The 27,589-nt window shown below is 37.3% G+C and overlaps 1 protein-coding gene across 3 annotated transcripts in view; it reads right to left on the reverse strand.

Annotated features, from left to right (window-relative positions):
- Positions 1-1,899: 1,899 nt before the first annotated feature.
- The window catches only part of Stambpl1 (STAM binding protein like 1), a 43,994-nt gene continuing 18,304 nt past the window's right edge, over positions 1,900-27,589 (reverse strand). For 2 of the 3 annotated variants that reach the window (XM_027949235.3, XM_027949236.3), the window contains 10 exons: positions 22,916-23,000; positions 18,575-18,792; positions 15,225-15,300; positions 13,099-13,194; positions 11,722-12,079; positions 10,473-10,597; positions 8,333-8,503; positions 3,899-4,011; positions 2,939-3,038; positions 1,900-2,237 (listed from right to left, as the gene is read on the reverse strand). In XM_027949235.3, the coding sequence (XP_027805036.2) occupies positions 2,181-2,237; positions 2,939-3,038; positions 3,899-4,011; positions 8,333-8,503; positions 10,473-10,597; positions 11,722-12,079; positions 13,099-13,194; positions 15,225-15,300; positions 18,575-18,792; positions 22,916-22,945 (1,344 nt within the window). In that variant the 5' untranslated portion in view covers positions 22,946-23,000 and the 3' untranslated portion in view covers positions 1,900-2,180. The remainder of the gene's footprint in view (positions 2,238-2,938; positions 3,039-3,898; positions 4,012-8,332; positions 8,504-10,472; positions 10,598-11,721; positions 12,080-13,098; positions 13,195-15,224; positions 15,301-18,574; positions 18,793-22,915; positions 23,001-27,589) is intronic. The other variant, XM_027949238.3, reaches the window with a different exon arrangement.

Below are 27,589 nucleotides of genomic sequence, written 5' to 3' on the forward strand. Positions count from 1 at the left end.
TGAACTTTCTAAGGCTACAGGTTGTCATACAACAAGAACAAGTCATCCATCTGCCCATCACCAGTTCTTCATAAAAGAAAAGAAGCAGAACTTGTGTAGCATGCTTCTGGAATTGAGGAACAGATAAAGTGGAAGAAGACATTAACTTATCCAAGTACAGAACACAGGGCATACCCCTCCTTCAGAAATCACCGAACTAAAAAGCAGATATTAGTACAATTAGGTAGAGTTCAGACACCAAGATGGAGGAGATGGAAGGTTAGAAAGAAGCTGCGAGAGGACAAGACAAGAAGTCATGTCCATTTACAATAAATCCCATTACCCTGACAAGGCCAGGACTTATCACCATGACAATTCCTGCCACAGGTTAAAATTTTAAAATGATCCATGCAGGTAAAGTGGGTAGTATTCTAATTAGATTCTCCAAAATAACCAATGGGGGGTGGGGAATGGAAAATATTCTAATCAGATACTCTAATCAGAAAATGAGGTAAGGTCTTCAATCAGGTCCATATAGAGAACACCCCACAGTTCAGGATCTAAGACTGTAATATCCAGACACTGGGGCCTTGAGCCTCTCTCTCTTGCAAGGCCCACTCCACTCTACATAATGGAGCATTACCTTCACCTTCAATAAATCTGTACTATATCTGTTACTTCTGTGTGTCTTGCTCAATTTTCTGTTTGGGACACCAAGGAGTTGGACTTCAACTGGACATCCCAATGATAACAGTACTGTGCATGTATACATGAACTGTTCAGACACCTCAGATATAATGCCAGGAGGAAAGCAACGAGTGGGATAGCTGTGGTTGAGCATATTAGACACGGGGACTAGAGGACATTAGATAGGATTAGTTTTACCGGGTTGGAAAGAAATGGAGATCCAAGAAGAGACAGTAAAACTATTGGAAGAGTTGGGGTTGGGGGAGAGAAAGCTAGACTAGAATCAGCTAAGACCCCAAAGGATAAGAAAGGGAACTAAGCAGTGGCCAAGTATGGTTCATCAAAGCTAGGGCAACCGGCTCAGGATTTCCCCAGGTGCCTGGGAGCAATTTCTGCCAAGACTGAAGTTGAGCATGCAGAACTGGTGTTCATGTCCTCAAAGTAGTCAGCATTATCACTTTCACTTTTCTCTTTTTATATTTGTAGCTGAAGTTTTTCCACAATGTTTCCATTCTCAGGTTTTCCTCTAGCAATCTAATTTGATAAAAGTATACATAAAACACCCATTACTTCCATTTAATCTGCACCTTTTGGTCTAGTCAGTGCTTTCATTATCTAAGTCACAGACACAAATGCTACAGCAAGCCTCAGCAGTCCATGCCACTGTATTTAGGCCACCTCTTCTCTGTGCACTAAGGTAAACATAAATACTTCAAATTACAAGTATCTTTCTAAATTGTTTTCTTTTTAAATTTATTCTGTTTGGCTAAGTATTGTCAGTTATCTCATCATATGCCTCATGTTTTTCTCCCTGTCACCCCTTTTAACTTTTATGATAACAGGTTCTGATTTTAGCTGAGATCTTTTTGTTGCTGTTGTTCCTCTTCTAAGCTCCTCTGCTTTTACTCTTCTAAATCAAGTTAATAAACCCTCTTCTGTCCCAGGTCCTCTGACACCTGATCCCTGAGTTGAAGCCCGCCACCTCATATCCTACAATGATTCACTTCAGATATGACTCTCAGCCTGGGATTTGATAACACTGAAAACACAGGATGGGCTCTGCTGACTGCAGCCATGTTTCTTTTCACAGGAAAGCAAGAAACAGTTTGCTGTACAGACCACCTGCACACAGAATGTGTTTGGAATTACATTTTACATGATTTTTTTTTTTAATATAGCAAAACACCTAAAGGTCTGAACATGTATGCAGAGATCTCCATAAACACCAACCATTTTTTTATTTTTTTTATTTTTTGCAGCACAATTTATTATCTGGTGATAGTATTTGGGTACATTAATAGGTATTTGATTTAACACCATGTGACTTCTCTTGAGACAGAGCAACCCAAAAAAGAAAACTTCAAAATGTGCAAGAGCAATAAATATCAAACTTTCTGGTCTAAAATGTATAAATATAAAATATCAGTAATTTCTGGAAACATCTTAAGAAAATCCAGCCACCACATGTCCATGGGCAGATGTCTGGTGTTGATGGTGCTTATATTCGGAACATATCACCTCAGATCCAACACAGTTATTTTTATGTCTTTAACCAACACGTGTTTGCATATCTAGGAAAGAAAAAATTGGTTTTACATCATAATGTTTCACAGATGATTCTCTTTAGGGAGGAAGCGCAGATTTTCTAATTGAAAAAAATTTCCTAATTAAAAAAAATATTTCCAACTAGAACAAATATGAGGTTTTATTCATTTTCAACAAGAAAATATTTACAGATTGCCAACTAATTTCCATTTTAAATAAATTCTGAGCTCTCTAATGTTTCTCTAATATTGTAGCCATAGAACTTCTAAGCAAGCAGAAAGAAAAGATGTAGTCAAATAATGTATTTTGGGGCTGTACAAAGCTATCCAAAAGTACAATTACAGTTTTAATTGGTTATTAAAAAATGATTCATCCAAATGAAGCAGAAAGAATTCATGAGACACTTAATATCATTATTTTTGTAATAACCGTTTGCTTATTTTGACACTGAAGAACATGTTTCAACACCACACAAATAAACAAATATAAAGGTAACTTTATGCATATCAACCCTACTATGGAAATCCTAACATTTTGTTATAAATAAAGTAATAGAAGAAATCAAAGAAGTACAAGATTGGTTTTCTGCGATAAAGCTCTGAACTAAGCAGTATAGTGTTTCACTCCATATCACACTGCTATTATTTTTCTCCTTTAAAAGAGAATTTGGGTGGGGGGGATAATAACAAGAAAATACCTGCAAAAGTAACTAATACTGTGTACTCACACTGAATAGTCTAGGGTCCTTGGTGTGAGGATGAAAGCCCTTCTTCTTACAAGCAGAAACCTCAAGCATGCCAGCATTGGTGAGCCTGAAGATGCCAGTGCTAAATTTCAGGGTCAAAAAGAAAAAAAAAAAGGTATAAAATTCAGGACCACTCGGGATTTCCAGATGCTTTACTTCAGTGACACAGCATACATAGTCCCCAAATGGGACAGAGGAAGAAAACACAAAAAAGAAATTCCACTGTGGTTTTTCTAAACCAGTATTTCCCTGACTGGTCTAGAGGAGAGAAACCTACGAGGAAGTAACACCTTCAGGACCATAATGGGTCAGGCAGCTGTGCTGTTGTGTGAAAGATCAGAAGAAGATCCCCCCACAGAGGAAATTACAAGGGGGAGATATTTCTAATTTTTCTTATAATGGTATTTATAGCAACAGCAACTATTTATTGAGGGCTTGCTGTGGTGCTCAGTACTAGGCTAAGAACTGTACATACACCATCACCTAATATCACCTTCTCATCAATCCAGGATGGGCAGACACTCACAGGGGTCAGGTGTCTATCCTATGACATAAGGGTCAAGTAAGGACTCCAAAATACATTTGATTCCTATGACCATACTCGGCAATATCTGATCTCCCCAAACGAGGGACATTTTGGAGGTAATGAGCCTAAGTCTGTGGAATTTCTTGTGATAGGACATAATGCAGTAGAAATAGGTTCTTGAAAATCAAACTGCAAATAACAGTTAAGTGTTACCCACTTCAAGGTCTTATTAATCAAGGAAAGAACTAGGATTTTACCACTGAAAGGACCTTCAAAACCAAAGGCTGCAGAGATACTAGCATATAAGAGCCAGCTGCTACCTATTCTTTTCCCCAAAGACCACAAGCTATGTGTAGACACACATGGACCCAGGATCCCAAAGCCTTCCTTGGGCTCCCCTCCATAGTTATACTTACTCTTTATGCTTTGGTGAACAAACAATGGCAATAGCCTCTGGTAACATGAGCTGATAGGAACAGTGAGTGTGAAGATCAACGCTGGATAAGAAAGCAGTTTGGGTGGGATGTGTCTGTAAAACAGAAAGAGGACAAACTTATTAGGGCAGCTGAGGCTTAGCCAGGGCCATAGCCTATTCAAAAAAAAACAAAATTCGATTGATTTTTTTTTTTTTAATTTTACCATCATTATTCCAATAAGGATGTTTTTCCCTGTAAGGCAATGGGGATTGAATCCAGGGGTAGCTTAGTCCACCATGGAGTTACATCCCCAATCTTTTTAACTGTTATTTTGAGACAGTCTCACAAAGTTGCTGAGGGTCTCACAAAGTTGCAGAGGCTGGCCTCAAACTTGCAATCCTTCTGCCTTAGCTTCCTGAGAGATTATAGGTGTGCACCACTGCACACAGCCGAATAAGTATTTTTAAAAATATTTTGCTGACATCATCTTTCCTTTTATGCATTCCTATTATTTGCTTATTTGGAGTAACTACGATTTTGAGAAGTGGTTCCCAAGTCTGTTATCTACTTCCTTCTTGTTGGGAAAGACCTAGAAAATGACTTGCCAGAGGATTTAAATAGATTATCATTTGATCAGCAAAACTCATCCATGATACTTATTTTATTATTTCAATTTTATGTATAAGAATCCTGAGACTCGGGAAAGTGTAGTAACCTGGTTAGTAGCTGGTAAGGACTGGAGACCTTGGACCACAGATACTTCTATGCAAAACCATGGAAGGAACCTGTTCACTGAATTTTCCACATTACTGTGTATCCTTTATGGATCACCATTCTCTGTAAACAGAAAGGTGGGAGTCTGTAGATTGTTGAAGGTGTTTGGGGTCATCATGCACAGCAACTGAATATTCATATTAAGAGAAAGAAAAGGAGAATGCAAATCAAAAGAAACCTTCCAAAGTTCCTGGCTAAATAAAAACTTTGGTTTATCAGAGGCAAGTGAGAGGTTCATATGTGAATAAAAAAATAAATGCATATATAATGACTTAAAAATTCACATTCAAACCTAATGACCCTTGAAAATGGAATATGACAATTTTATTTATGAAAAAAACGACTTTGATGCACACTGTCTGGGTCTTGGCTCCATGACTCACTTGGTAAAAGACACAGGGAAGATCACATAGCCTCCTCCTGCTCATCTCATCATTTATAAAAACGTATGAGAATCATTTTCTTGGTGGGGTTGTATAAAGATTAAATGGAATAATCCATGTAAAATTCTTAGAATAGTGCCTAACACAAAGAAAGGAGCCAAAGTCATTAGCTGTTATTATGACTCTGTTCTTGTTATTTTAATGTTGTCATTATTAACTAAGGGCACAGGCCCATAGTAATAGCTTAATGCCTTTACACAAGCAGGGTATGTGGTAGAAATGCAAGATTCAAAACTCTTCTCTACCTATTTATAGAATAAAGGTAAAATCACATGGTTATTTACAGAAAGATACACGTTCTGCAAGGAAAAATAATTCTTGGTCTATAAAGAATCACATAATTACCAGACTTTCTGTGCGTAGGTGTGTCTGTGGGCACATGTGTGTGTGCATGCATGTGCTACATATTGACCCCAGGGCCTCATGCATATTAAGCATGTGCTGAATCATTGAGCTACATCCCCAGTTCTATCCTAACTTAAAGAACCCAAATATTCAGTAGGAGCATGAATACAAGGTTTAAAACCTATTATCTGGGAATGCTTTCTTTGAGTAACATAGTGTTTCCAATGTCTTGGTGAGAAAGTAAGTAGTCGTCAAAGGAACAATTGTGCTGTGGAGGCAGCAGTTTGTCAAACAGGCAAATCTCATTCTGCCCATTAACTTATTTTCAAGAATGTACCCAACATGACTCTCTGAGCCTTTCATGTCTGCCAACAGGAGTCACTTCTATCCAGTGAGCACAGGTCTCCTGGGAGGGTGGTGTGGCCATTCCCTGAGTCCATGGAAACAACACTGATGATGATGATGATGATGATGGAGACAACGATAATAGCTGCAGATGCCATTTACAGCAATTGAATAATGTGCCAGGCACGGAACTAATCACTGACTGAGAATTATATCATTGAATTCTCACAATAACAAGACGAGATCAGTGCTGTCATTATTCTCATTTTCTAGCTGAAAAAACTGAAGTAAGCTGGAGAGCAACTCCTTGAAGCTCATTAAGCTAGTCAAGTCAAGAAATCTAAATTCTATTCCAGGTCTGTCTGATTCTAATTCAGACTCTGTTTTCTATGACTAATTTAGATCTGAAAAAAAGATCTGGAATTGGTTACTATTATTATGCTCCGTCAAAACCAGCATAAAAATGTTATTGCAATCATTGAGATTTAAAAATGTAACATATTCCTATTTTAATTGAATCACAATTTGATACAGAAAAATAAATTAAGTAAAAGTCCTAGAATTCTATAAGTATGCCAAATTTATTACTTAAACAATCTAAATTCATTATGGCATGCATTCTATATACAGAAAATTATAGGGAAAAAAATGTGCTTTTAATTTGGAAATTGCTTTAAATAGTCACATTAAGAGAAAGAAAAGGAGAATGCAAATCAAAAGAAATCTTCCAAAGATAAACTACCATTGACTTGTCAATATAATGTGTGGTTTAAAAGACTATCATTTTTAATTTGTTACAATTTCTATACTTCAATTTGTTTTGTTTTAAAGTACATTTTTGTACTTAGGTTAAGCTAAATATCAACTTTAAAACAGAGCAATTTTCAAGCACACAGCAAGGCTTTACAGGTAGAATGGGAATACAGTCTCCTCTGTGCTCCTAAATCACATAGTACCAAATACTTGACATGTGTCTGTGTATGTTGACCCTACTCAGTGCTTCTCTATAAACAAGAATACAAAATGATCACATCATTTTTCAGGGACTCTTGCCATCATCCAAGCTGTGCTCTGGAAATCTCAGCAAGCATGGGATGACTTGTCCACACACTATGGTTTGAATGATGGTGTTCTCTCCAAAATTCTTGCTGAAGCTTAGTGTAACAGCATGAAGAGGTATGGCCTTTGGGAGGTGACTATTAAGTAACAGCATGAAGAGGTATGGCCTTTGGGAGGTGACTATTAGCATACTTCTAAAAGGGCTCAAGGTTGAAGGGAGTGCTATCTTGCTCTTCTGCCTCTAACATGTAAGGACCTAACATCAAAGCACCATCTTAGAAGCAGAGAGCAGCCTCATCAGATTCCAGTACTGCCAATACCTTGATCTTGGACTTTCCAGCCCCTAGAACTATTAGAAAGAAATCTCTGTTCCTTATAAATTCCTCAACCTCAGATATGTTGTTATAGCAGCATGGATGAATTAAGACAGTCTCCCAGGTCCAGCTTAGGAGACCAAATGGAAAAGACAGAAAAATAAAGTATCATCACCAATAATAACAGTCACAATTTTTTCTGAGCCCCTAGAAAAATATGCTAAGGAATTCATTAAGGATGAATCCAATTATTATGATCCCTATTTTATGGATGATAAAATTGATGTTCACATTTCTTAAGGAACTTGCTAAAGTTCCCACAAGTAAATTCTTAGCAGAGCTGAGATTTAAACTCATGTTTATTTGATTTGCAAACACTTTCCTGCTCCTATGACGGCCTTGTGGATGGTAGAACCCAATGTTCTTGGTCCTATCCATTAATCCGATTCCATGGCTGTTTACACTGTGATATTTTCTTTCCTGCTCCCAGTCTTTCTCTCTCTTCTTGACCTATAGGGGCAGTGCAGTGAAGTGAATGGACCCTATCTGATATATACAAAAGCTGCTTAAATGAAACATCTTCAGAATTTTTTTTAGATAATCTAATGTAAACCCATAGAAAATATTGTAACCGCTTAGTCAAATCTATAAAAAAAAAAAAAAAAAATCTGACTAAGTCTCCATTAGACTATGTGAAATCATCAGAAAGAGTCACCTAATTTCCAAACGTTTTAGGTTTTCTTTCTCAACTATGGATGATACAATAAATAAATAAATAAAATACCCCTCTTCAAATCCCAATTTGAGCGGGCTATGGAGGCACATGCCTGTTAATCCCAGTGGCTTGGGAGCTTGAGGCAGGAGGATTGGAAATTCAAAGCCAGCCTAAGAAACTTAGCAAGGCCCCAAGTAACTTAGAGAGACCCAGTCTCAAAAAATAAAAAGGGCTGTGGCTGTGGCTCAGTGGTTAAGCACTTCTGGGTTCAGTCCCCGGTACCAAAAAAAAAAAAAAATCCATATTTGACAGATTTATATACAGCCTAACACTGAATTAGATGCTTTTTAATATAATAGCATTTATTATACTTAAAAAATACAAATAAGCTATTTAAGTAAAACTAAATTTCTTCAAAGAGGAAAATAATATGCCTTACAAAATAAATTGAAATCCAACAAGTCAAACATACATGGATCCATCCCAAAGTGAGGAGATCGTGTTGATCCTGAACACTGAATAATTCTTCTACATTCTCCACATCACAATAGTCTGGCCCAGCAGACTGCTTTGGCACGATCACGTGGGTAATAGTAAATTCATTATGTGTCTGAAAGACAATTAGTAAAAAGAACAGTAAATAGTAAATAGGAAAAAATGGGAAATGTTTTGCCACAAGACTAAAGCTTTCCCTTACAACCTGGCTCCCCCCTCACCCTATACACTCCATCACAATTTAAAATGTCCCAAATATAAAAGTGGATTTTTTGCCCCAAGTTTTGAGAGCCAGTTGCTTAGAACTTGAAACCCACTTTTATAGTAGCAAATCTATTATAAATAGAAAATACCCTTCTGGGAAGTGGGGGTCCAGGACAATTTAGTTAATAAATAATATCTTGACAGATTTACAATGGATAAAATCAGAACAAAATAAGGGCAGGTTTCTTTGGAAGGAGAGATGCTAGTTAAATAATTTTGTAGTGTTACGAAAGTGCATTTCTAAGAGTTATGCAGATTGATGGTTTGGGTTTTATTTTATTAATTATATTTAATTTCTCTAAAAAACTTATAAACTTTCTTCTAGTATTGAGAAGACTCACTATTATTTCCACAATGAAAATAATATTTTGGCTTTCACAGTTACAGAATAAAAGATAAATTATCCCCCTTAGGTAAAAGATAAGAGCTGAAGTGAGGCTCCCAGGTGGTGAGAGATCCTCAGCCAGAGGCCCAGAGTGCAGAGTCACTGGTGGTGAGAAGCTGTCTTGCCCAAGGCAGGTTGGCATGTCCATCCATCCCCAGCACTATCCTCTCCCTAGCCTTAGGACCTTCCTGCCAGTTGGGCATTGCTCCTTCTGCCTTGATTACAACTGTTCCTTCCATTCCACCCAGTCCTTTCAGGGCTGCTGGATTTACTCTTCAGGCCTAGCTTCAAAATCACTCCTCAGGGAAGCTCATCTCCACATCCCTGCCCACAAGGTCAGGTTCCCCAGTTACACATTCCCTTGATAGCCTGCGCTTCCATCAAGAGCACTCAGCCCCACTTAGTCATCTGTCTGATTCTTTACAAGCAGGGACCAAAGCTGTTGCAGGCTGCTGAATGAATGCTTAGCACAGTGCTGGCACATACACTTAGTAAATGTCTGAGGCAGATGGAATGAATAATGAATGAATGAATCAACCAATCAATCACACCAAATACAACATAAGATGTAGGAGAGGAAGCTTCCACAGCCCTCAACCCCCTGAAGGACAACCAAGGTGACTGTGGGTGGGAAATGATGGTCACTCACTGCTCATCACAGGTGGCTTCCCCTTTCCTGGTGGAAAGAGATGATTAAACACTGGAAGTCAGCAGGAGGATGAGAGTTGAATAAAACATATTGTTCAAGCAATAATTTTGAGGACTGAAAATGTGCCTGCATCCAGAAATTTAAACTGATACCCAGAGGAAATTACAAAAAAAATGCTTCCAAAGACACATTGCTCATCTTTGTTGTGGTAAGAAACCAAACCCATCCTCGCTTAGCTCCTTCTATTTTGACATTGCCCTTTATCACATACTTCTGGTAACATTTCCATAATAAAATAGAGCCACTGCTTATAGATCTTGGTTTGCCAAAACTATTGCCTTAAACCAAAGAAAACAACAAAATTCCAGTTTTATTCCACATGTATCTGAAAAACAATGGCAGGGTACCTGCCATAGATGAGAATAGGTAGAAAGTCAATTATATGAACACAAGTGAAACTAATGATGGTAAAGGAAATATGATGTAGCAAACAAGATGAATCTGGAAATCTGAATACTTGTGATCTTCTATTAACAAAGATTTAATTTATGGCTTGGTAAATTATTTCAAACAGGCCTTTATGTAGAGCCCCTGAAATTTTCCAATCCATTTTCTCAGATTATTCCATGAAAAATGGTTGTATTTTTAGGAGATTAATATTTTAAGGCTAATTTATTATATTTACAGCTCTTAGCATGTTTTTATTCTGCTCTGCAGATCACAAGGAAGCCCTACTACTATTTGAAAAATCATGTGCAGATAGATCTAGAAAAAAAAAAAACATACCAGCTTTCCACAAAGTATTCCACAGGTTTCTATTCCTCTTATGGTATTAGATTCAGCTAGCAGCAGAAATTTGTGGCAAAGATCTCTTGATAAGACTACACATCTCAGTCCTTCAACCACTAAATCTAAGATACAAAAAAGGAGAAAAAAACGAAATACAAATCTTCACTTTCCATGTTTTGTTTAAAAACTCTTAAAACATTGATTAGAAGGTAAAATTACATTTCCTACATAAATTATTTTATAAACAAAATAGTAAAGTGCAAGTACTTGTATATTTTTGTGCCCTGGAACAACTATCTTCCATGAATGTGTATGTTTCTTTTGGCACACAGCAAATATACCATTAAATAGATAGGATGTAGAAAATGCATCTTGTACCTTATAAGACATGGTATTAATATTCTTTTTTAAAGATTTTTTTAAGATGAATGCAATATCTTTATTTATTTATTTATTTTTAATTTTTATGTAGTGCTGACAATCGAACCCAGGACCTCACATGTTCGAGGCCAGCGCTCTACCACTGAGCTATAACCCCAGCCCCTGGTTTAATATTCTTTAATGTATTTACTATAAGTTGCTTATGTCCTAATGAAAATTGGTAAGCAAAAGCACATTTTTAAAAATGATCAGCAGCAAAGTAGCTAATTAAATAGTTGCCTATCATAACACTCTGAAAATGAGAACAGAAACTCACATCTGACAGTGTCTATCAGGAAGAGATCTCTTTTGATTTTAGAAACTTGCCAGCACTGATCTAACAATACTAAGCAGCACTAACTGTTGGCAGAAATGCATATGCCGTTTGGATTTTAGCTGTTTATGTGTATGAGACCCTCTCAGCACAGGGATAAGGCTGAACATCCCTGGAATTAACATTTTATTATTGAGCAAAAATCTGGATAAGAGATTTACTCAGCAGCTTCCTTTCTTCTCTGGGTAAGTGTTTACCTTAAAAACATATGTGCTTCTTGATTAAAACACATGGAAGGAAAAAAATGCTTGGAATTCTCAAAATTCAGTCCTACAGAGTTTGCCCTATCATTGGGCATGTTTCCTGAAATTTAAAGGTAATATATAGTAAATGTCAGAGAGTGCTGAAAGGGTCATCTGCAATTCACACCATTTAATATAGGGATCCTACCACAATTAGTAATAAAATAAAGAGAGACCTTCCAAGATGCTACAGAAAAATGGTTCCATCAGGGAGCATCAGAGTCTTTGCAGGAAGCATGTCAGCACTTACTCTGAACAGCACTTAGAGTAGCTGCTGGCTTTAAGGCTCTATTCACAGGAGGAGAGTGGCTAGCATAATTGGTTGCATCACTTTTATTAGCTTGATCTGCGAATACATTCAGCAAGGAATTGTTCTCCTGTGCAGAAAAGCAGGACAGAGCACTTCCATCAATCTGCTCTGACAGCGAAGGGGTCTCCTGACTTCGCATCTGGCCTCGGGCTAACTCTTGCTTTTTGAGTTGATCTTCAAAAAACAGAAACTGCTCCGATTCCAGCTGTTGCTGGCGCATCTGAGCAATACGCCTCCTTTCAGCCTCTATCAATCTCTGATGCTCCAGCTTTTTGAGAATTTCGGCTTTATATTTGTTCTAAAAATGTGGATGCCATAAGAAAAAAAAATAAGTTAGTTCTCAAGACAAAACAAAATCATCAAACTGGGATGAGACAGCTTGATACCCTCACAAGGACACTCATGAAACACTAAGAAAAACACACATCACAGCAAAAGCCCCTTAATCTGATTAAGACAGCTGTTCTAAACCTACTTGTATTTTACCAGAGACAATCAGTTTCTGCCTTTCCCCAGTGCTTCTGAATATTGGAAAATCAATGTCAGGGTTGTTGACTCAGCTTGACTGGCCAGACCATATGGAACAAAATATCTCATCTCTAGATTGTATTGCTCAATCTAGTAGCCATTAGCCACATGTGATTATTAAATTTTAAATTATTTGAAATTTTTTAAAAATTAGAAATTCAGTGTCTCAGTCACACTAGTCACATTTTAAGTACTCCACAGTCATATGTGACCCATAAATTGGTCAATTTCTTCTTTTGATGCCTGTCTGTCTCTTAGATATCATTATCATTTTCACTCTTTATTTAATAATGATCCAGGAAAAACCACCCTTTGGTGCCATGATTACATTATAGCCACAGGGTTAGGTGCTCTATCTACAATGTAATATTGACTGTAATGATTAAGAATCAAAATTACATTTCCAAGACCTTTATAATTAGATACATCAGAAACCACACACTGTTCCCTCTACTTCCTACTGCCTTTGTTCATCTGGAAAAAAAAAACCCAGCCATCTGGCTCAAGGTTACATTGGCAAAAGTTGGTCAAAAGCGCTATTTAAATCTCTGCAGCAAATCTATTTTCTAATGCACTGCTTTATTAGATGTTGTAGGGAAAGAAAAATACCACATCTTTGGTGAGAGTGCTTAACTTGGACACCAACATAAATTTTTTACTGATTTCACATTACTGCATCTTTAATCTTTAATTTAAATGCTTATGACATTTGGAAAACATATACAAGTGAAATTTTTAAAAAATATGCAAAGAAAACAGTCATGAAATAAATGTAGCAATTGAACTTACTTTGCTTTGCAAATATTCTTGGTATTCTACATTATATTTCTTTAAAAGGTCCTTTTTCAATTCATCTGTCCTTGGGAATGCAATCTCCTTCAGTTTCTTTTAAAAATATATATACATATTGATTAGTAGGATTTTCAGTATGCTCGTTCCAATCATTAGCTGAGAAAGAAAAGCAGCTGGCATGTGTATTAGAAATCAAGACAAGAATAACCAAAGATAATGGCAGAAAAATAAATTTCTCCATTCTAGGGCTCCAAAATATAACTTTCAGCAGGGAAGTTTTTTTTAAAAAAAGAATATATATATATTCCTTTGTTAGACTATTGACTCCATTGGTTAGATACATACTTGTTTAGGCAGGTGCCCCACTTTTTAAGGAGTAGGTAGAATCACACATTTTATATGTAAATCATGCAGCATCATAGACATTGGAGGATGTTTGATGGGTAGAGATTCCTAGACATGTCAGAGTGTAGAAGGCAGCTGAGTCACAATTCATAAGAATATATTTTAGGGCCTAATCATAAATCTACAGAATTAACATAGAGAAAGGATTGCGAAATCTGCATTTCAAACAACTTCCCCAGTGATTCTTAATGGCAGGAGGATCTGGGAAACCTGATATGGTCTAATCACTACTCTCCTTTTGGAGATGAGGAAACAAAGGCCTGGGGAGATTGTTGAGGGTCAGAAAACCAGCTAGTGGTCCAGTTAGGACTAGAACCCAAGTCTCCTGCCTCTAGGCAGGCTCTTCCACCAAAATTTCTTTTCTTGAATCCATTGTCATTCAATTCATTCATTAATTCACCTATCCATTTATTTAACAAAGGCATAAACAAGAGAAATGTACAGAAGTTTTCTCCTACCAATAAAATGTGAACAACTCTCCTTTAGAGGAAAAGAGTCACCTTGGCAGCCTGGGACTTTTGGTTTCCATACAAAACTCTCTGAGGCTAAATGAGCTGAGGGGAAATGCTATATGAAGACACGATAACATAGTGACTATAAACATTTTAAAAAATGTAGATAACCATTTGACAAAATCTGAGTTCTGCTTCCAGGTAGCCACAGGCTTCATAGGACTGGTAGGAGACCCTTTATTCCATAATGTGATAACATAATTTTCAAAAGTCATCTAAACATTTCATGCTGTGATTGCCTTTGTATACATTACTTTAATTCCTTATAAGAGCAACACAAACCATGTAGGAGGAATAAATGGGAAACACTGTACATGTTTATTCAAAAGGATACATTCTCAGCTAAAGATATTAAAGTGAATGTTTATGATAAATGCATTGCAACGATCTTTCTTTTCCTTGAGAATATTTAAGGCAGACCACCCTGTCAACATTTTATTTTTTAAAATATTTTTTAGTTATAGATGGACATGATATCTTCATTTTATTTATTTATTTTTATGTGGTACTGAGGATCAAACCCAGTGCCTCACATGTGCGGGGCAAGCACTCTGAGCCACAATCCCAGCCCCAACATTTTATTTTGCATAAGACCAGTTCTCTAAGAGGTAAACAGTCATGTGCCAATTACAGATGGAGACACATTCTGAGAAATGTGTCATTCAATGATTTTGTCATTGTGTGAACATTATAGAGTGTACTTACACACAAACTAAGGCAGTTATGACATCACTAGGCAATATCACTTAATGGGACCACTGTCACACATGTGATCTGTGATGGACTAAAGCATCATTATGCAATTATGACTGTGGCTAGAACTTTGTGGCTGCCTTAAAAATCAATGTTGATTTTCAAATAGTTGGGTTCAGGGCTGTACAGATTAATCAAAACACAGGGAAATATATAACCATTCTCTCTATCTCTGAGAGGAACTGTAAAATAATTCCTTCAACATGTCAGAAGGTGATTGAGCACATTCTTTGTCTTTCTTTTCCCCCCAACATCAATTAGAGACCTCACACTGGCTCAGTCATAATCATTAAATGTCTAAAAAGAAATCGAAACATCATGCCTAATGGAATGAATTTCTTGTGCTCAAACTCTCCAGAGGAAGAGATGGGGAGGAATAGAAACAGGAGGGAAATCAATAATGGATACTTATGGAGCATTTGATCCCACAGCAGAGAATCGATCCCACAATACCTTCATAATATCCTGCTTTTCAGGCACTGCACATTGTTGGTAATCTCGGTGGCTAGGAAGCTTTTCTACAAACAAGCTAGAGAAAGAAAAAACATATCCTTAGCATTATATAAAAGCAAAAGCCCAAAGACAGTGTTACGGACTTTTAGTGTTCCACAAAAAAAGCTCATGGTTTGAAAGCATGGTCCTCATTATCGCAAGGTTCAGAGGTGGGGCTTGTAGGCAATGATTAAATGATGAGAGTTACAACCTTATCAGTGAATAAATCCATTTGATGGATTAACAATTTGAATGAACTACTGGGTGGTAACTGTAGGCAGACAGGGTGTGACTGAAAAAACTAGGTCACTAAGGGTGTGCCTTTGGGAATTATACCTTGTCCTTCCTCTCTCTCTCTCTCTCTGCTTCAGCCTTCCTCCACCAATCCTTCCACCATGATGCTCTGCCTCACCTGAGGCCCAGAGCAAATGGAGTCCAGTGAACATGAACTGAGTCTCTAAAGCTGTGAACCCCAAAACAAACTTTTCCTCCTCTAAGTTGTTCTTGTCGGGTATTTTGGCCACAGTAATGAAAAGTTGATTAACACAGATGGGAATGAGCATCCTTTTCAAAAATGACATGCTTAGTAACTTATCATTTAAAGTACAGACTTTTCATCTACCTTCTCAGTAAAGTTGGCATGGTTATTGTTTTGGCATTCTGGAGCAGTTAGACTCAGCAAATTAAGGACTGAGGCTAACAGGGTCAGAATACATTACTCCCTATATAGACCAAGTCACTTTGGTCTTTCCCAGGCCCTGGACACTTGATCCCACGAGAGCCCCATCTTTCTCATGTGTGTAAGAGTTTGGAAATATATAATCCTTTCTCACCCTTGAAAAAGACTCAACCAACCGCTCGTGAATCAGTAGCACCATCATGTATGAATCAAAACTCTTAAACTGAAAACCCAAAACTAAGAGAAATGACAACCTAAATCCCTAGTTGGTTGGGAGGTGTTAATTAGTAGTTAATTATTTGTCACCTCTTTTGGAGGAACAAGATACAGCAGAATTGAAGGTAAATTCATGAAAACCAGGTACACAGCTCTCAGATAAAGTGAAGATACTGTTTCCACAAGGGTGGGAATACTTTTTTGTGCACTGATGTGTCCCCAGCCTGAACTACAGTTTATAATAGTTACTGAATAAAAATTTGTAACATTATCACAATGGGCTAGAAATGTAATTTTTGACCAACCATTACGTGGTATCTTGCAATTACTGATTCTATTGTTTACAGATCACATATACATATTTATCAACTCATTTCATCTGATTACAAGGCTATAGGGGAAAACAGGAATGGTAATATCCAATTGTCAAATGATAAAATTAAGACTTACAGAAGCTACAAAAAAGTTGTTAACTGCCTAAAACCTTATAAACAGAGTAAAATTAGACATTGAGAGCTGGAGGAACCTCAGAGATTTTCTTCCATTAAGTTCTTCATTCATAGATGAGGCAGTGAGGTTCAAGAAGCATAAGTGAAGTACAAATTATTGCACTGCTTACACTATAATTCAAGCATTCTAATTACTCAGTAACTCAAGGAAGGAATAGTGGCTTTTCCTTCTCACCACACTTGTGATTCCATAGGACTGTGTATAAAATGGAGAAAGTAAAATAAATATTATTCATTGGTAACATAGTTCAGAAACAAATATTTCTGGCAAGTCCTGGTTGTCAATGGTGGTAGGGAACCTTCAATTTCATAGTTATTGCTTATCTTTAACTCAGGTAGGGCAAAGATTTCCAACCACAACCATTCCTTAAATTTCCAAGTTAAATTCTATAGTTCACTAATGTACAAATTTATAGATTATTATGTAAACCACTTTGAACTTTGCCCTTGGTAGAATCATGGAAAACAGTTTTAAAATATTTTCTTTTCAATTTCTGAAATGTTTTTATGGTAAGTCCCCAAATAAATTTGTGAAATTATAAGGTAAAGAAATACAAATGATAAAAAAAAGAAAAGAAATACAAATGATCTACAGAGTCATTATATACATGATCTAACTTATATGTGAGATTTTAAAAAGTCAAACTCAAGGAAGCAGAAAATAGAACAGTAGTCACCAGCAGTTGGAGATATGGAGGGAGTTAGGAGGTGCTGGTCAAAGGATATAAATTTCAGTTAGGAGGAGTAAGTTTAGGAGAGCCCATGTTCAACATGGTATTCATGTACTGTATAATTGGGAATTATCAAGAGAGTAGACTTTAAATATTCTTGCTATAAAAAAATGGCATTTGAGGTAATGAATATGTTAATTAGCTTGATTTAGTCATTTCACAATGCATATATATATATATGAACAGCCCTTTTCTGTATTATATTTAGAGACAGGGTCTCACTGAGTTGCTTAGGGCCTCGATAAGTTGCTGACCTGGCTTTGAACTTGAGATCCTCCTGTCTCAGCCTCCTGAGCCTGTGGAATTACAGGCATGCACCACTACACCGAGCTAACAGTAGATCCTTCTAACAATTAAGTCACTAAACCTGTATGAAAACTCAAAATCCCATTTCTGTTACCTCTTTTTTTAAATATTTTTTTTTAGTTGTAGATCAACACAATACTTTTTTTTTTATGTATTCATATATGGTGCTGAGGATCGAACTCAGAGCCTCAGATGCACTAGGCAGGCACTTTACCACTGAGCCACTACCCCAGACCCTTTCTGTTACCTCTTAACAAGGACATGTTACTAACAAATATCCAATGGGGACATGACATTTTTACAGGGATGGCTATTTCGAGGTAGCCACTTTCATTCAACATTTTGAATACCCTTTTATACATACAATTCTTACACAGCCCAATTGCCTTTTCTTTAAAGAAAAAAACTAAGGACTAAATGAAATGACTGTATCCTTACCCTGAACCACATCTTTCCTAAGTTCCCCAACTTGTCCCCTAGTCTCAACTCACCAAATCAAATTTTAAAAACTCTGATGGCATGTTCCAGGTGCTATGGATGGAGCTATACTACAGTTCCTCCTCTTAGAAACCTTACATTCCAGTGAGGGAAGAAAGGCATGAAACAAGAAATGTTACTTTTGAAAAGTGAGACATTCAGGTTTCCAGGCTGGCCTACGGAAAACCTGATCGCTCCCATCTAAGTCTCAGAGGTGTCTAAATGTCTTTCAGTAAACTTGTTACTAACTTTAAAACCCGGACATTTAATGTTTTTGCAAATAATAAAACTGGTTTGAATGTGAAAATTTCCTGGTACCCAATCAGCCACATCAAAATATCATGTAAGTATTTTTCCAATTTTCTTATTTTAAAGGCCTCCAACAAGACTTACGTTATAAATTTATTATAAAGAACAAAGGCATTTTCCAAGTTTCCTTCTTCCAAATACACAGATGCCATCCTCTCCATTTCTACTCCAGACCTGAAGTAGCGGCGTGGGGTGATGTCTTCACTGATGGTGATATTACAACCCAGCTTACTGAGGGCCCGGACTCGCTCTTCCGGGGTTAGGGAGACATCTGTATGGTCAGGCATGGCAGCTAACTTTTTCTGCAAAGCAAAATTGAAGTTTCTGATTATAATAAGAAATGAATATGACTGATTAGCAGATGTATTTTCTATAATAAAAACTGAAACCAAGAACTAAGGGTATCTTTTCATAAGAGTTAAAGATGTGAGCCTGGCACAGTGGTGCACATCTGTGACTTGGGAGGCTGAGGCAGGAAGACCACAAGTTCACACCCAGACTGTGCAACTTAGTAAGACTCTGTCACAAAATAGAAGATAAAAAGGGCTGAGAACGTAGCTCAGTGGCAGAACATCCCTGATTTCCATCCCCAGGACCACACACACACACACACACACAAAAAAAAAAAAAGAGCAAGAGAGTTAAAGATATGATCAAAACAAAATCTTTTTGCACCAAAAAACACACATCCAGTGTAAACATACATTTTCATTGGAGTAAGATTTCTTTTTCAGTTTCAAGGTACAATTATGCAGCAGTTCCTAGGTCTGCAAATATTTCATGTCATGTGAGGTAAAATACCATTGACCATCAATATACCTGGATATTTATATCCAGGTCATGCTGAGCAGGACCTGAGAGGAATTCCTGCCGTTGTAGGACTCATATCATTCTATCCTGAAGGATCTGAAGGAGGTAGCTTGGATTCAAAATTACTATGAGGATTTGATCTATTCCAGAATATATCTACTTTAAAAAGAAGCTTCCAGGGTCTCCCAAACATCTTCACTTAATAAAAAGAAAACAAACCAACCAAGCAAAAAAAAAAAAAAAAATTCCAATAAGTCCAACAGAAGCCTTTCCAAGCATTAAGAACCCCATCTCCATGTTGGTAAGTATAAAAAATTTAGAACTCCACATGAGAGCAATTATGCTGCTAATCAGTCCTTGACCAAGAAAATAACATACCAAATTACTAAAAAAAAACACATATTAATTACTATATTTGAATTTTATTAATAAATATATTTCTATCTAGAAATGCATATAGTAGGCATATTTAGGATAATTACTCAATTATTCAATAAGAAATTTGAGCTTGGGAAAGGCAAAAAAAAGAAAATTTTTTTCTATTAAGGGCCCTTTGCAACTTGAATTCATATCTCCTAATGTGAATGCAGCCATAAACAATAAGATAGAACTGAACCTGGCTGTATTCCAGGCAGTGAATTTAGCTGTGAGACCATACTTGATCTCCACAGGCTACCAGAGTGTCTGAAGGCCTGGTCCATACAACAGCAGCATCAGCTGCAAACTGGGCCTTTCTTTAAAATGCAAATTCCTAACTGGCCCCACTTGCATCTAAAACCTCAGGATCTCAGAAAGTGGACCAGAGAATATATGTTTTAACTAGGTTCCCAGGGGAACTTCCGCATGCTCCAATCTAGATCATTCTCCCATTATTTCATGCACCAAAACAGAGCTAACCCAATGCAAATTTAGCTGCCTGAGGCCTCTTTGGTCTGTTAAGGGTAGGTTGTAAGTCTGACTGTAGTGTGGGCAGAGTATTTGACGAATATTTGTAAAATGCTATGAAAGAAATCAAGGTAGAAACCATTTAGTTATGAATTACTGATTCAACTTTCATGGGTAGAGTGCAATGGATTAGACTTTTGGAGTTTTTCCAATGCCATTTGGTCTACTTTGGTGTTAATTTTATAGCAAATAGAACTCCAGGGATCTGAAATGACTCTTGCTTCTAAAGGCTTAATATATAACCAGAGAGCCATAAACTTGCTTCTCAAGGTTCCATAAATCAGAAGCAGGCCTTGCCTTTCACATCTGCTGTTACTCTTCTGACCTGCCCTGGAGCATGGTGGGTGGAACCTCTTTCCCGATCTTTCTTCCCCAGGGAAGCTATTGGGGCCTGAGCTTCCTCTCCCTGAGGGTCTACAGCTCCCTTTTCAGTGGTAGAGTTGATACACCTGGTCAATTTAAGGCAGAAGCAGTAAGAAGAATCTCCCACATGCTCTAGTGGAGAGAAAACTTCTGATCCAAGTTACTAATAATAAAGGGAACATGCAATTTTGATCCTCACCTGGTACTTTTTAATCTATGATTACTTGGTCAGAATTCTAAAAGGTATGACTGGCAGTGACACCAAAACTCAATCCCTTCCTAGCATCATGTCAAATTAAAGCATACTTCCTTCAATAGATAACAGGTATTGAAATATAATTAGATAGCGGGAATTAGTTCTAGTGTTCTAAAGTAAGGTAACTATAGACTATTATTATATATTTCAAAATAATTAGAAAAGAAGAACCCAAAAGTACCCAGAAAAGTGTCACAGAAAAGATAAATATTTAAGGAGATGAAAATGCTAATTATCCTGATTGTATCATTATCCCTACTTCAATTGAATTATCAAACTATACCTTATAAATATGTAAAAATATTCTATGACAATTAAAAAATAAGGTACAAGTACTTAAAAAAACACACACAATTATTTTGATCCACACCCTGTTATGCTGTTCTTTTAATCTCTGAAGAACATGGCAATTTCAGAGAAACTCTTGGAGGTTTTCCCATATCAGAGACAGGAACCTGAAACTCAGGGAGTGAGTGTGCAGAGGCTTCCAACTGAGATGTCTCCAACACTATTGCAATCCACCCACTTCCCCTAATTATACTCACTTATAAAACTCAACAAATGAAAATACTGTTATTCAACCACAGATAATTGCCTCTATGACATCACAAAATAACTGGGGGAAAAAAACTATAAAAATTAGAGCATTTTCTAAGTGGGGTTTCTGGTTTCCCATACGTGTAAGAGTGATTTGCCCACATTCATTACTGTACAGTCTGCCGAGTCTTAGTTATATCTGTATAAATGTTTCCCTTCAAAACTCCTTGGAGTTTTAAAAGGAATCATTTTCCATTCATCTCTGTTCCCTAGGATGAGGCATATTCCCTGAAGCAGAGCTGATAAATCCATAAATGTATAAAATAAAACAGAAAAAGTGGGGCTGGGGTTATCAGTCAGTGGCAGGTAATATGCCTAGTACACATAAGACCCTGGGTTCTATCTCTAATACCAGAAAAGCAGGAAAAAAAAAAAAAAAGAAAATGAGAGACAGACAGAATAAGAAAGCAAGGGAGAAGGAAGTGAGGAAGACAGAAAAGGAAGTAACAAAGCTATTTTTAGATTATCTTTTTCCCTAAAGATAAAAATAAAATTGATCTATATAACGTTTGGAAAAAGCATCCACTATGAGGATGATTCCTTCCTCTGCAAAGATGGACATGGGGCAAACCTTTATTATTCCCAACACAGGGTCAGCAAATAAGTTCCTGCAAAGTAAGTCCTTATTTCTCAAAAATGCTCTGAAAATAACTAAGCCTCTGTGAAGGACTTTCTTGAGGTTGAGAAAAAACATTAGGTCACAACCTATTTTGATGCAAGATCCAGGCCTTCTATTTCACTGTTTGGGTGTGATGGGGTGTTAGCACACTGTTGCTTATAGGGCTACTTCTATAGGGTTGCCAGGCATGGGTAGCGAAGAGAGTCAGGAGTAAAGTAAGTATCACTTCCATCTATCAAGCCATCGTGGTAGGCTGGGAACATGGAAAATATTGTCTACAATTTTCATAAGGCACAAATAATTTTCACAGAGATTATACACACTCTTCTAAGGTATTGCCAGAGAAGTATGTGTATTGCTGAGCCATAAGGGAAAAAGTGAGAGGAAGAAGAGTTTCAAGAATGCAGATATTTACACGAGGATCCCAAAGCAAAGCTGGAGTGTTAAATCAAATATGTTTTCCTCAGCTATTAGCATACATGGTAAGACTCCCAATTTTCATCTGTAAAGAGACGGAGGCACAAAGAGCTTTAACCGCTGTGATACCACTCTCAAGTTCTCTTCAGTGTTTTTCCAAAGGACTATACTGGTAGAATCTACCTTAATTAAAAATTTTATACTTTTGTAGTGAAAAAAAAATTATTTTTAAGTCTTGTGAAGATGGCTTTATTAGTCACTTCCTCAAAGGAGACTGCTGGCCGCACAGATGCATGAAAAACTACAAGTGCTGAACTTCTTAAAGCAACTGTGACTCACTTCACATTTGTTTGGGCCCGTTTCTGTTCTTCATTTTGGGTTTTCCAACCATATGTAAACATCAGTTGCTGCTACCTACCAGAGAATTCAGAGTAAATGGCTGTTCCATGTTGTTCTGTCTACAAAAAGGGAAGGTGTTCACTGTTTCTTCTCAATCACTTCATCTGTTTCAAAGACAAAAGCAGAGCTAAGGTTATTTGTGGAGAACCCAAATCCCAAATTCCAAATAACATGTTCAAAAAAACATCAACACATTGAAATAATTTACATAACCAGAGTGTTTAGAGAGGCTTTTGGAAATCTGGTCAGGAAAATACAAAATCGTAGGCGGTTATGTTTTCTTGAAGCTGTACATTCAAAGTGGAGGTGTGAAGGGAATTAATATTTGATGAGCACCCAGGATGAAGCTGCTGGGTGTTATTTTATTTAGAACCCTATGCTTGGATATAAAATAGGTTCAGTTTCTTCAAAGGAAGAAAGAAGAATTTCGTGGTTAACAGCATGAACTCTGGGGCAATGGACTCTTTACCTAGGTCACAGGGTCTAAACTCAGTTTAGAGTTGTGGTAGGCAGGAGTCTTAGAAGGCTCTGTTATTTCTGCTCCTTGGAAACAATGGGTTTGTTTAATCTCCTTCCCTCAGGTACGGACAAAACTTTGTAGCTGGCTTCAAACCAAGAGAACATGACAAAGGCGATGCTATTACTCCCATGATTATGTTACATTATATGGCACAAGTGAAGAGATATTGCAGAGATATTGGGGACCCTGATCAGTTGATGCTCAAATAATCAAGAGAGGTTATCCTGGGTGGCCCTGACCTAATGAGGTTAGATCTTTCAAAGGAGATGCTCTTTTGCTGGTATAGAAGATCCAAATGCCACAAATTACACAGCCACTAGGAAATTAATTTTGCCAATAATAACATGAGCTTTGAAGAGAAGCCCAAACCTCAGATGGACCCCAATCCCTGGTCCACACCTTGACCCCTGCCTTGTGAGATGGTGAGCAGAGGACTCAGGGAGGCTGGGCCCTGATACCTCACCCACACAACTGTGGGATTATAAGTGTATTGATGAGATCATGGAAATGTGTGAAGTAGCAATCCAAAATCAATATGCTAGCTGCATGCCCATAGGTAAGTTAGATAGCCTTTCTGTGCATTTGTAAAATGAAGAAGTAATAGTCAATTTTATAAATGTTAGCTATTATTAGAATCTTTACTTTGCCATTGAGGAAACTGAGGCTCAAAGGTGTGAAGTGATACCCAAGTTCAAATATCTACTCAGTGAGTTCCTTCCTTTTTATGCTAATGCACATCAATCTCTGTATCACCATTTCCCACTTCTTCTAGATTTCTTTTGTCCTTTATAACCCACTGAGTCACTGAGGTGACTCTGGACATGTACCTTCTCCTCACTCATTTCCTCATTTAGGAACCAGGGAAAGGAGCCTACATTCTCTTAAATTATAACATTGTTATTCTACAAATCTAACATTGTTATTCTACAAATCTCTTAAGTAGATCAATGAGCCCCTCCAGGCTATTTTTGGCCCAAGTCCAAGGCTGAGAAACCCTTCAAGGAAAGTCACTTATCTCTTCTCCCTCATTATCTGCACCATCCCTGGAGTTAACCTAAGCCCCAAGCCTGCAGGTTACAAAAATATTCAAGAAAGAAACGACCTGGAAAGAGCCAGAGCTTGAGTTGAACAATTCTGGCAGCAACCAACTGGGGATTACCACTTCTCAGTGATAAGAAGTTAACAAGAAAAAAAAAAAAAAGATATTAAGAGTTAAAAATGGGGCTAGAGTTGTGGCTCAGTGGTAGAGCACTTACCTAGAATATGTGAGGTACTGGGTTCAATTCTCAGCACCATATACGAATAAATGAATAAAATAAAGGTCCATCAACAACTAAAAATATTTTTTAAAAAAAGAGAGACAGAATAAAAAGGAAATACTGACTAGTCATTGATTAGGGTCTTGTAAAGAGTAGAATTATTTCTTTTAAAAGCCACTCCAAGCCAGGAGTGGTGGTGTATGCCTGTAATCCCAGAGGCTTGGAAGGCTGAGGCAGGAGGATCGTCCGTTGAAAGCCAGCCTCAGCAACTTAGTGAGGCCCTAAGTAACTCACCAATACCTTGTCTATAAAAAAATATTTTAAAAAAGGCTGGGGGTGCTGGGGTTGTGGCTCAGTGGTAGAGCACTTGCTTAGCATGTGAGAAGCCCTGGGTTCGATCCTAAGCACCACATAAAAATAAATAAATAAATAAATAAAATAAAGTTATTATGTTCAACTACAACTAAAAATAAATATTAAAGAAAAAAAAGGGGCTGGGGATATAGCTCAGTGGTTAAGCGACCCTGGGTTCAATCCCTGGTACAAAAAAAAAAAAAGTTCCTCTGACCCATAACATAGAACAAATAATTTTAAATGTTGGAAACACAAAGACAATTATTCAGCTTCCAAACAATACTTTGAGAAGCACTATATTTGATAATGGACCACACAGGATTCTTAACAAAAGGCAAAGACAATGGCTTTTGAATTCATGGAAGGATAATGAAAAGATCACATATTTCCAGAAGAACCAGAAAAATGGGGGATGGTGAGGTTACAATTTCAGGAACATTAGCCCAAATCACACAGAAGCACTGGTCTGGTGAAAACCCCACCGCTATCTCTGTTGCCAAGGAGCAGGGGAGTCTGAAGCTTGTTCCACCAGTTTCCACAACTCTATCGGGAATTGTTGCCATGGTATCATTGTGCAGCTGCCTAGCATTTCTGCATGTCCCTAGTTTCTATCTCACAGAATGACATGGAGGTGTCTGACTGGTAGTGCCTAGGTCATATGCTTACAGCCTGGCTGCAGAAGCGATAGAATATCCTGACATCTCCAGCACTTTTCATTTCTAGAAGAGGATATGGGATGTGCCAAGTGAGAAAAGGGGGATTTAGGGCAGAGTGGCCCAAAACAATAAGCATGCACAAAAATAAACTCATAAAATGTAATGAGCTTCTGTAAGTCTAAAATGTTTAGTTCATCCTGAACACCTGAATGGATTAAACTATTATAGATAAAAAAAATTCACTATTAATTTGCACACATAAATTAATTTATTATCCAGTAATAATGAAAACCAATGCTTCCTAAATATAAAACGCAAGCACTTCCTAAATATAAAACATTGGTCAGTTGACTTTTTTTTTACTTTGCTGGGGACTGAACTCATAGCTTCAAGAATGTTAGGCAAGAACTGTACCACTGAGCCACACTTGTTTTATGAACAACTAATTATGTGACAACATCTAATCCTGACACTTCCAGTTGTAATATAAACAATTATCAAAATCAATATTATATACTCTGGATTGGAGACTCTCAAAATATGGCCCAAGTCTTTCCAGATCCTTTAGGGGAGTCTAAAAGGTCAATATTATTTTCACACAATTATTGAAACATTATTTGCTTTTTTAACATCAGTCTCTCATAGTTGTATAGTGGAGATTTCCAACAGTTAATGGAATGTTTACTGGTATACTCATTTAATATTTAACTTTAATACAGTAATAATAAATACATATAACCTACATAACAAAACTTTTCAGTATCTTTAGTAAATTTTTTAAAACTTTTTTTAGTAGTGGATGGACACAATACTTTTATTTATTTATTTATTTATTTTTTTATGTACTGCTGGGAATCGAACCCAGTGGTGCCTCACACATGCTACGCAAGCACTCTACCACTAGCACAATCCCGGCTCTTTAGTAAATTTTAAGGGGACAAAAAGTTTGAAAACCCCTGCTCTAAGACCAACACTACAGACTCATCACGCAATGTTGAGTGAACCAGAAATAAAGTAGGCCATGAGACTAATAAAACAGGAAAAATGAATGGCAAGTATCACCTGCCATGTGTGCTACTAGAGTTTGCTAAAATAATTACAAAACTGAAGCAGTGAATACGGTAAGGGATACCTTACCTCATAGAAACTGCAACCCACAAGTGCAAAGCTTCCCATAATACCTATTCTTTCTTTCTGATTAAGTGCTTAATTTTTAGCTAATATATAGCTGCCCAACTAAAACCCACATTTTCCATCCTTCCTTTGAGTGAGGAATGGCCACATCACTAAATTCTGGGCAACAGGGCGTGAACAGAGTGGTACCATCTAGATCCTGCCCTGCAAAGAAAGGGCTTGGCCTTCTCCACCCACCCCTTCCCCTCCTGCCAGCTGGCATGTACACACAAAGGTGAAACATGTTGGGTCATGAGGATGAGCCAAGGCAAAACAAGAAGAAAAAAGGAGCACCTTAGTTTGCCTACACTCAGACCATTAGGAGAGAAATAATTTATATCTTATTTAATACTTCGAGTTGCTTTAGTCAACTGGACCTGTGTCCTGATAAAAGCAGCAGGTTTAACCTAGAAAGGGTGATTCAGAAGAGCCCACAGGGACTAGGGTCAGTACTGATAAGGAAAACACACATTCTCTACTGCCTCTGTACCTTTGCCCCAGGTACAGGAAGTAACAGAAATAACTCCTCCCTCTTCTCTCAGTTCACCTACATCCTGCCCGACCTTTATCAACATTTAAAACTTGTAAGATTTTCATATAAAAATTCAGATTTCCAGATTCTCCTAAAAGGGGTGTGTGTGGGGGGTTCTAGCACACACACACACACACACACACACACACACCCAGGCCTAGGGCTGAGCACCTGAAATACTTAATTATTCCAGCAGTGG

Source organism: Marmota flaviventris, chromosome 4, assembly GCF_047511675.1.
Source record: "Marmota flaviventris isolate mMarFla1 chromosome 4, mMarFla1.hap1, whole genome shotgun sequence".
In the NCBI taxonomy this organism is placed as follows: Eukaryota; Metazoa; Chordata; class Mammalia; order Rodentia; family Sciuridae; genus Marmota; species Marmota flaviventris.